The following is a 10905-nucleotide window of genomic DNA, read 5'->3' on the forward strand; positions in this document are numbered from 1 at the left end:
CCTTCAGGGACAAACGATCCGCAGAACTTTACGATCACGGTTAAGCACCTGGAATCACAACACACACTTGCACCCATTTAACTGGAGCTGCACGGGGTTTCCGACACGTCGCGCCAGAAAAGGCTCCGAGCGACACCGTGTATGGCACGAGCGGGACGTTTACAGCAGTTACAAACCTCCTGGAAACACGAGACCTCACCTAGCACTGCAACAAGACTACGCTGATGGGAGGGCGCTGCGCCGCACCCCCTTTAACGAGTAGCGAACGGTTCTAGCAGACAGAGTAATACGCCCTCTGGGAGGGGCTTTATCTATTGAATCTAGCTCGAAAGATGATAAACCACTTCTGCTCCTCCGAAAGCAAGTCGCATTCCACAGGCGGTAACGGCGCGGGAGCAATCCTCCCCCTTTTCAGGGCGGCGACTGGGCTCTGACAGACATGCTTCCAGCCTTGAGCTGCTTCGTTTCTGGCTGGCAGAGACGGGTCAGGGTACTCCACGAGTGGTTCTTCACAAGGCTTCAGCCGTGCCTCCAGGCGGGCACCGAGCTGCAGAACCGGCCGCCGAGGTCGGCGGCGACGGAAGCAAGCGATCCTGCCAGCAGGAAACCGGGCGTGAGGCCGGGAGCTCGGGGACGTCAGGGGCTGACACGCCGGGCTGCTCAGTCTGTGTACTCGGCTACTATCGAAAGAAGGACGGTGATGTCGTCTGGCTTTCCCCCTGCAAGAGAAACAAAACTAGTTCAGACCGGAGCAGATCGTCGTCTTGCCACCTGCGAGGTTCCTCTGTGGAAAGCTCTTGGAAAGGAGTTTAGATACTAAAAACGGGCTTGCGTAGACACAAGAACGCTGCTTCCTCCACCTCCCTTCCAGAACGCAACCCAGGGCAGCAACGACGTGTAACAGGGCCGACCAGCACTCTGCTTGTAAGCTGCGCTGGGGGCAGGCCGTGCGGGGAGCGCAGAGCCCCCAGGGCTGCGGCAGCCGGCCGAGCAGAAAGCCTGTTTTCCACCACCGTTCAACAAAGCACAGAAAAGCTGACGCTGCTTCGCTGCACGCGAGCTGCCGCTACACAAGTCGGGCGTTTCTGCGGCGGCACCCCGCTCCAGCATCTCCTCCGGCACCGCCCTCGCTGCATCACGGAGTGGTTCGGGTTGGAAAAGACCTTTAAGAGTCCAACTGCCGAGGCCACCACTGACCCGTGTCCCTGAGCGCCGCATCCACAGTCTCTTAAACCCCCCCGGGGGGGCTCCTACTGCAGCTCCTCACAGCTGCTCAACAGCTTCAGCAGCCGCTCCGCACACCCAACGGGCAGAGCACCGCGCTCACGCCCCAGCCCAACGGCACCTCCTTAGGCAGGAAGTCACACCAGCCCGCCGGACCCAGGGGACACGCAGTTTCATTGCTCAGCAGCTGAGCTGTGGGGCAGCGGGGAGCCCAAACCGTACAACTCTTGTCTGACCCTTAGTAAAGACGCGTAAGGGTCCTGCAGGAGATCCTGCCCTCCCGACACAGGGATAACCAGGACAGCTTCTCTAGCAGAATTCTATTTATTTAAACAAAAAAGGTGTTTGATAGGTCACTGCACTCTGCCCGGTGCCAGTACCCTCCCAGCGCTTGGGAAACAGACCCAAGAAAGATCCGAACAGGAATGCTAATGGTACAGGGATCAGAGCTTTGAACCAAAGAGAGACCAACACCAAAGAGCAGGCACAATCTCCACTAAAACACATCAAAAATAGATCTTCGGGGAAAAAAACCCAAAACCATACAGAAACAACCCACCACCCACCCAAATCCAAGGAACAAGTCAGGTAGTTTCCCCAGGAACCTGGAGAACTTGTGTTGGGCAGGATTCCCGGGGCAGGAGGGGACATACTGGGTTAAAAAAAAGTATCAGCGTGCTGCCCTCCAGCTGCTTCCCCCCAGGAGGCTTCCGACCAGCCGGGGCCTGGGATGACCTCGCCAGGAGCTGGGGTCCCTGCCAAAGGCAGCACGCTAGATGGGCGCTCCGCTGCCAACCACGGTTCTTAACACCGTTTCCCTACCAGATCCGGGAACGAGAGAGTGTCCCTTGGCTGAAGATTTCCCGAAGACGGCAGGAGTGGGAGGAGGAGAAAACCCCCGCGATCTTACCTCTCACGTTCAATCCATTGTCACAGGCAAACTGTGCGAAGGGCGACATGTAAGTGGGATCATAGGCCAGCTCGTGAGCTTGCTCAGCGATGCTTCTCGCAGTCTGCTGTATGCTCTCGTAGTTGGAGTTCTGAGCGGGGGAGGAGCAAAGTTTATTCTTACAACAAAGTCTACCGGAAGCTGCTCTGCTGATGCCGGTCGGTTCTGCAGATCCCTGACTGCCAGACCTCACTCCCTCAGATCAGGGCGCTCGTTATCACCTTCTCTTCCACATGGAATCCTCCCCATCTTTTAGGTTTTATAGATTTGGGTTAGAAGCTTCACACCTGAAGTCCAGACCTCTACTCCCTACAGCAGCTACAAGACTTCGTTTGGGAGGATTTGTAGAGTTTCGAAACTTAGAAGACTAATTCTCAGAAGAGCCAAACCGCTCCCCTGAGGGTACCCGACAGCTGCCCCAGCCGTTCGCACTGGAAGAACCACCCTTCCCTCAGAGTCGGTGCTGGGGAGTTGTGTTTTCCCTTGAACAGCAAGTCTCACTTCTCTGACCTTCCCACCCAAACTGAGCAGAGCACGCTGGAGGAGAAGGGGCACTTGGAAAGTTAGATGAGATAAAAATGTGTTGAGCATGCAAACTTTCTACAGACTGCATTTTAAATCCCTTTCTTTCTCTTCCCCGTTTCCCTGCTGCTTTGCTCCAAGACTTCTCTTACGCTGACATGACACCCACCGCTCTGCTCTGTCACCGTGTTAAAACACCTCGTCATCTCAAGCCTTCCCCGCAGCTTGGCTGAGCCCGACGGGCACTCGGTGCCTTTCCCAAAACACGCCAAAAGATGGAGCTCAGCTCTCTTCCAGAAGGGAATTCCACCTCCAGCCCCCGCGGGGCAGGAGGAGGTGGGAGCACAGCACCCAGAGGTAACCTCGGGCCCCAACGGCCCCGCAGGGCATCGCCAGCCCAGTCCCGTGCCGGGACCCCTCGGCTGCCGTCAGCACCCCTGCTAAGCTGCCTAAAGCCTGAGAGAGCTTGTGCCGCGGCGCGACCTCCTTCTCCCTCCCGCGGCGCTTCCCAGCTCCAGGCCTGAGCGCGGCACCGAGGGGAGAGTGACGGGGGGACTGCAGGGAGGAGACACGCGAGGACTCTCTGCCCCGTCGGCTGTGAGGACCCTTCTCTGCCTGGCACCACCTCTCAACCATGTACCTGCAGGGTGAGCACAGGCAAAAGTTTAAAAAACCGCACTGTAATTCCACACCTGAACCTCGTTTGCATCGCGTAACATCAAAACCGTTTCCTCAGGGCGGCTGTACACAGCGATACCTCCTAAGCACACTTTCCTTTCTGTACGTAAATAGCCTTAAGCTAAACGTTCTCATCCAAATTAAAAGTTTCATGTATTTTTACTGTTTAAAAAGAATCTTTGTGGTCACTAACCTGGAAAAGTAGCCAGAAAATCTTTTCTACAGAACACAAGATTTTTCAATCCCACACAATGCACACTACAGATAACCCATGTTTCTTCAGAATTACTGTTTTGTAAGCCTTCAGAAAAGCTTCCCGTTACTTCTGAGCACCCAGCTCACCCGCTCTGAGAACCCCGGGAGAACGCTGCATTTGCAGCCTGTGACCTACAACCTGCAAGCAGAGAAGAGCACGAGGCGCGAGCAGCTGGCCACGGGCAGCGCCTGCTGCTGAACATCTCGCCCTCCATCCCTACCCCGACACGCGGTACCAGCTGCTGCTCGGGACCTTATGCCCGAGCTGCTGCTTCTGGATCCGGCCCGGGTGCAGACCTGGGGGAGCGCCGGGGGTCAGCGTCCCTTCCCACTGCTCACGTGTTACCGACAAGCCTCTGCGGGACAGCTGTACGGGTGTGACGTCTGTGGTTCACGTAAAAGGAACGGTAGGAACGGGGAGGGATAACCAGTGATTTGGAACACACACACTTGCCTTCAGCTTTTTTAACTCCTGCAGAATCATGTAGTCAGGCATGTTGTCAAACAGTCCGTCTGTCGCAGTCAAAATAATGTCTCCAAGTTGGACATCAAAGGAAGTCCTGTCAGCAGCATCGGGGCTGTGGGGGTGACAGACAGTTAAAGAGAAGGCTCCAGCTTTCACCCAGACACCACGCGGTGTCAGACCGGCACACCAACCGCTCCGGGAATTCACCACCGCTACGTGTTTGGCTGCAAAAGAGATAATCGCTAACGGCGGAGCTTTTGCACCCGGACGGCTTGTCCAGAAAGCCACAGCAGAACTGTGACTGCAAACGGGTAACGTTCCCGCTATCGCACGAAGGATTTGCATTTAAAATTCCCAGGTGAACAATCCTGCCAACTAATCCGCTTCGCAAGTGAATCTCCGTGGAAACCATTAAGCGGAATGGCAGCTCAGGGCTTCCTTCTCACTCGTCTTAAGCAGGTAAGATCGAAGGGAGAGTTCAGAACAGGCACGGCCAGAACACCCAGGGATTCGGAATCACTCCCGATGCGATGGACTACGACATCGCTACCAGCAGACCACAGCCGGCTGCTCTGCTTACGTCGAAGACCTTACGCAATACCGACAGCAGAAAAGAACTATTTTGGCCGTGAATATTGCTGTCAAACCCGTTTCTCAGAAGCAGCGTGAGGACAAACCCATGGTTTTTCAGGGGTCTTTAGAAGGGAGAAACTGGCGCATCCGTGCCATTTGGCTACGGCAAAAGGCAGAAGAGTCGCTTTGCTCAACTGCTTTGCAGCTTCGGGAAGGTTAACAGAGCTAAGATTGCCTGCCTATTCCCATATATAGCCAAACTTGACATTTCACTGGGACAACAGAAAAAAAGGTACCGGAGGAGCATTTAGACAACAGGCATGAGCACTAATTAACGTCAAGAACAGTGCAGAAACTAGCCAGAAAGCTATAATCATGATTCAGAATCGAAGTGTGGGAGCTCATTTATCTTGCGCTTTCCTTATTAGGCGATGACTCAGATTACTTGGCTTTCCTGACTTCCACTGGACATTACCAATTATCCTTGTGCTTTCTGGGTTTTGTCTTCCCATGGGTGACACAGAATCTCAGAAAAAAATAAGATTATTCTAGTACCGGGATTTCAAACAGTCATTTGATTTTAGTCTAATAAAGGTTAGATTATTTAAGGATTCTGACGCTGGGGTTCTACACTCATTTTCTCTCTGCAGTCTTATGATGAAGTAATAAAACCACAGGCAAGAATGGTCAGGAGTTTCAACAACCTAACCTGTGTTTTCAAAGAGAGCTGCTTGGCATTACCAGTTATGACCCTCACTGCATCACCCTTCCTATTTCAAGCCTTGTAGCAAAAACTTAAGGATGCCGACTGCGTTCCCTCTATACTACGGTCACTCTTTCAAGATCCCTTTATCATCCTCTTAGAGACAGAGGGGCTCATCACTTTAATGAGTGCATAACCATTGGTTCGAGAACTGTATTTTAACACGTATTTGAAAGCTGGGGGGGGTCGAGTTTTTTCTGGCTTGTTTCTTTGCTTTAATTTTATGTTACTGGCGAGACTTCGCAAAGTCAGAGGATGGATCACCCTGACATTCGCAGGGCAAGACACAAGTACAAGTCTGCCTTTGAAACGACTCATTGCTGTGAACAGATCGTCCCTTCCTCATACTCTTATTTCCCAGCTTGGTGTTCCGCCAAACAGGTTTTTTGCTCGTTTTGGTCAAATACAATATGCTGCGGGAAACACAGCTATTTGGAAACACAAGTTACAGTCACATGTCTCTCTGCTCTGTTCTTCAAGTACTGGCTACCCCACTGCCAAGCTATCTAAATCAGCGTACTCCAAGCCAGTCTCAAGAGAGGACAGCCGGGGGCCAGGAAGGACAGCCACCGAGAAGGCAGGCCACTGGCACAGGATGCATGGCACGGACGCCAGCTGCAGTCTTCTCGCAGGAGCCTTACTGAGTGGTGTCTTCCCATGGATCGGAACATGCCTAGCGCACGCCACAGACCATGGGAACGTGGCATCACGAATGGATAACCTTTAGGCCAGTAAATGCAGCCTCTGCAACAGCGTACAAAACGTGTGAAGTGCCAGGTGAGAAATATCCACATCACCTTCAGCACAGGGGGGCAGGTATGTAAGACCCTTGGACTGGATACGTCTCTAATCCCACACGCTGCACTGCGCCGTAGCAGCAAACTGCCACCTTCTGGGAGCTGAGCACAGACACGAATTAAATATTTGGGATCATCTCCTATCTTACCTGTCACTTAAGACAACTCCTTCCGCTTCTGGTGGAGCTATCGACAGTTGGAATGGAGTGTTGAAGTAATGCTGCTGCTCGTCAGATCGATGTACTACTTCTCCTCCTCTGACTACCAAAAATCCAGAATCTCCCAAGTTGGCTGTGTGTAAACGATGACTTGTTCTGTCCAGAACCACTATACACGCTGTACTGCTTCCTGGAAGCACACAACATGAGAACTGCAGTTAGCTTTACAGAAATCGCTTATTCTTTCACCTATTTCATTCACAGTCCAATTATTCAGATATTTATCTAAGCTTAGAATCAGGAGAAACAGAAATACTCCATAATGCCAAAATGATTATACACTAAAAATAGGAAAATGCTAGAAATCTTTGCAACACAACGTATGATTTTTGTAGAGCACTCCTCCCACTTTGATTTGGTAAACACGTTATGCTGACAAATACCTGTTTTGTTCCACTTCATTTACAGTTTTCCATCCCAACATATGTCAGCACATTCTGCTATAGGACTGGATTTACAGAAGTCACATAAAATACTGAAATTCCGAAATCATCGAGATAATAGAATTCTAGTAGCATCCATACAATGCCAGGTGCTCCCCACACAGCTTCACCCATCAGCTGTACATAAACCAGGCCAAGTACAGCACTGCTTGCAGTTAAGTATTCGGCACTATTGCATCACCCTCGTCAGAACATCCAAACCCTTTTCTTCATAGTACGGCTCTGCAGAGCTAGCTCCATGTTGAAAAATACTAATCCTCTCACATCTTCAGGATACTAACTTCACAAGTTTAAAGAAATCATGTTTCAGAGACAAATCCTGTTCCAGATTAAAGACAGACAGAACGGAAACGTATCTACTTGTCAGGGATGCTCGGAACTATCCCAGCCATGCCTGGGGGCACTGAGGAATCCCTGAGTCATTCACTGGGAAGTCACCACCAGCTGTGCTCGGTTGCAAGCCACAATAACAACTGTACGGCAAAGGTGCCCATCCACGGACTGAGTCCTTCCCTGCAATCACTTCGTTTCTGCCCAGTGGACAGCACAGCCACCAACAGCTAAAGCGTTTCTCCTTGACCTCGGCCGCTAATGTAACTTCCCGTATCATCAGCTGGTGAATGGTCTTCATCTTCTATCCCAAAGTCCATCCAGCAGGAGCTGCCAAGCACAGCTACACGCTGGACAGACCACAAGCTGGCAATGGCTTGCTAGCGCTCAAGTCCAGCTGGCTCTAGGCATCGCCTATTCCAGATGTTTCCCTTTCTAACACAGGGAGTCCCCTGCAATACATGTGCACTTAATCTGTTCTCTAGTGAAGATACAGGACCTTCCCACTCTCAGGGAATGGTAAGGCAAAGCAGGATGTTAGGAAAATTCAGATTTTATGTGACAGCATCCAGGATTGTTCTGCAATACAAGAACAGCGTTTAAATAAATGCCACAGTCTCCTCCCACTTCAGTTTCACTTTAAAATTCAATTCAATTCTGATGAGCTAAGTATCAAGACAAAGCACAGCAGCAAGGAAAAGTTACTGCCTAATGGATCCTCCTTAATGAAGTCCTCTCCCTTCACTTTTATTTTAAATAAACTCTAACTGCTCATTGCTGTGGTAACTCCAGGGCTTTATTCCCACTTCTAAAAATACTGTTCTCCGTTAAAGGAGAAACACTAAGGATCATTAGTTTCAAATTCTAACTCTATTAGCAGAGTGTAACGAGGAGGCCACGTGTGGAATGCAGATCTTGTGACTCAGCATATGCCGCTTTTCAGAACCGGAAAGGTCAAGCCAAGCAGGGCTGCCTCCCTCTACAACGCCGTAGTGCGAGCTCTCACCAGCGGCCACTCTGTGGATCACTTACAGCTACATCTGCTTTGCACAAATAAGCACTACTAAACACACAAAACCCTAATGTCATTACCGACCACTGCTGGTTTAGTGACACTTAAGGTCAGTCCTGAGGTTCGAACCTATTCTTTTCGGCATATAATGTGAGAACATCTGCTCCCAAGCTCAGCAGACAAGTTAAATATAGCTCACACAGCGCTCTTCTGGCACAGAAGTTTAAGGTCAGGTGAGAAGCACGCAGATCACGCCGGGTAACACTTTCTTGGTGCATAAGAGGTCACACGCCCTTTAGACAGCATTCTGTTTTCAAGGTTGTCAGCTGAGGCCAAATGTTGCCTCTCTATCTGCTCGCCGTTCTCAAAGCAGCTGGGTGCCCTGTCTAAAATCACCTTTGACACAGAATACGCTAAGCACCTACTTTAGTTTGCCTTCCCAAAAAATCGGCAGTAATTCTCCCCCAAAGAACCAGCAGAATCCTACCGGGTACCAGTGACTGTAAGACAGAAACTACTGAAGTCAACCAACGAGGTTTAAAGCTCGCTGGACATAAAAGGCAAGAGGAGCAGTAAGGCGAGGAACGAGCAGAACTGCATCCAGTTATCGTCAGAAAACACTTCTGCTTGCATAGCTTAAGCAAACAGCCACAACCAACCGTGAGGAGTTTTCAGCGGAGCAGAGTTATTTATACGTACGTCACGGCAAGAGCGAGCGCCCGTGCCATGGCCTATTCTGTGGAATTCGCTCCGCAAACTCCCTGCCAGCGCTGGCCGATTACCACCCTTCGCACACAAGGGCAGTTTGCTTTCATGTTTATACACACACACACGTGCCCTGCACTACTGAGGACATCAAGACAGTTTTTCAACAGACAAGAGAAAACAAGGAGGCTACTCAGACAACTACATTTCTGCGTTTCTTGATGAATTCAAAGACAACTGCCTGCAGACATGTCGATTTAAGCAACCTTGACCAAGTACACGTCAGATAACACACAACACAGAGCCAATGTATGTATTTTTGCTCTCTTACCAAGCAAAGGTACTTTGTTCTGCAGCAGCTCACAATAACCTGCGGTGAGAATCCCAACAGGATTACTTGGTACAAACCGTCCTTCTTTTACTAAACGTTCACATGTTCGCATTAGAGTCCCTGAGAACTGAGAAGGGTCAACCCCATAGTCTCTCCAGCCACCTACACCATCTGCTACCCCTAGAAGAAAACAGAAAACGAGAGTTATATGAACAGAAATGGGTTCCAAAGCAAGGTTTTTAATTTTTTACATCATTTGTTATGACATTCAGTAAGTACAAAGTAGGACATAGCACCTGCTCGAAAAACATTTTGATTAAAAAAATAATTCTGAGCATTTTTAAGGTAACTTCTGGCATCAGCTCCTAGAGAAACCTCTAAGTATCACCTGAATCGCTGAAGAGAAGAAGGAAGTCCAATGCTGAGAACCCTGTGAGGAGGCTGACTCCACTGGAGAACAACTAATGGAGAATTTGGGGGAAGCAGGGGATTCAATGACATTAACCTTTGATTAGCCCATTAAAATGGAAGAAGAGATCCTATTAGCTTTAAATGCGACAGTTGTTAAGATTGTGAACAGGGCAGAAATGACAAAGAAACTATTCCTCACTATTCAGCAGCCCCAAGTTTTTTTTCCCCTCCGGCTACTTGCCGTGGGAAGGATAATGCTTTCTATTTGGTAATACCCATTTCTGTAGAAACTAAGCTTCCATTTTAAAAGTGTGTTCAAAACCAACATGTAACCCACACAATGCTGGGACCTACCCCCGCAAGGACAGTGTCTTGCTCACAGCTTCAGCCAAGTAGGGGAATGAACGCCAACTTTGATCCAGCCCATTTTCCTTCAGGTCTTCAAAACCACACAGAGAGCAGAAAACTACCCCAGTTCTGCCAGAGCTTGGGAAGCTCCTGAGAAACCGCGGAGGCAATAGCAGAACCGCTCATGGAAAAGGAGGGCGGTCAGAGGGAGATGAGCAGCAGATATGGTATTCTGATTTGGCTAAAGTATTTCGAATGTCCTCAACTGGCCTTAATGATAAAATACTGTCCGAAAACATTATTTATGAGAAAAATATTTCTACTTGGAAATTTTCCCAAAAGTTTTCTTGATCCTCAGTGTGTAAGGGACTAACCATTTCAAGCAAGGTTTCCATAACACAACTAAAATAATGTGTCCATGATAAAAGCACGAGGAGGCAGTTTCTGAGGCAGTTTCAGAGCTCAGATTGTGCTGAAGAACAGTCTCCTCAAAAAGTGTCGCTATCAGCAAAGGCATGAAAATGTGACCGAGAAGGTAAAACCCAGTTTGCCTCATCTACAAATGCCCTTCACATGGGGACACCATCTGAAACTGAGACGGAAGGTTTAGAGCCGACCTTGGCACAAACTATAATCTGACAGGAGGTTATAGCCAGATTCTGAACAGCCTATCAACATTAATCAGATTTCTCCCAAAAATAGTGCACAACCTTTTAGACACCTGCTTTGTCCCTTTGCTTTCTTAGAAGAATGCTACAGGAAGGCAAATCCCTGTATTCACCTCTTCAGACCAGATCCTGGGGGGAAACTCATGCAAAAGCAACCCTCGCGTTCCTGGCAATGCCCTTCCTGGTTTCTTCAAGAACTGATTAATCCTCTC

At 49.6% G+C, this 10905-nt stretch overlaps 1 protein-coding gene across 1 annotated transcript; it reads right to left on the reverse strand.

Moving 5' to 3' along the window:
- Positions 1-633: 633 nt before the first annotated feature.
- Positions 634-9447, reverse strand: PPTC7 (PTC7 protein phosphatase homolog (S. cerevisiae)). Its single transcript, XM_010158039.1, has 5 exons — positions 9267-9447; positions 6377-6575; positions 4083-4206; positions 2135-2264; positions 634-719 (listed from the first exon to the last, which is right to left on the reverse strand). The coding sequence occupies exons 1-5, from the start codon at positions 9376-9378 to the stop codon at positions 661-663; spliced, it is 624 nt and encodes a 207-aa protein (XP_010156341.1). The 5' UTR covers positions 9379-9447; the 3' UTR covers positions 634-660.
- Between the last annotated feature and the right edge of the window lie 1458 nt (positions 9448-10905).

This window comes from Eurypyga helias, unplaced genomic scaffold (genome assembly GCF_000690775.1).
Source record: "Eurypyga helias isolate BGI_N326 unplaced genomic scaffold, ASM69077v1 scaffold24120, whole genome shotgun sequence".
NCBI classification, from domain to species: domain Eukaryota; kingdom Metazoa; phylum Chordata; class Aves; order Eurypygiformes; family Eurypygidae; genus Eurypyga; species Eurypyga helias.

Excerpts from the sequence above, each read along its gene's own strand:
- PPTC7 (XM_010158039.1), bottom strand. The coding sequence starts at position 9,378 with ATGCGAACATGTGAACGTTTAGTAAAAGAAGGACGGTTTGTACCAAGT. Across the intron at positions 6,576-9,266 it reads GAACAAAGTACCTTTGCTTG|GAAGCAGTACAGCGTGTATA; the intron begins GTAAGAGAGCAA and ends GTGTGCTTCCAG. Across the intron at positions 720-2,134 it reads CAATGGATTGAACGTGAGAG|GGGGAAAGCCAGACGACATC; the intron begins GTAAGATCGCGG and ends TTTCTCTTGCAG.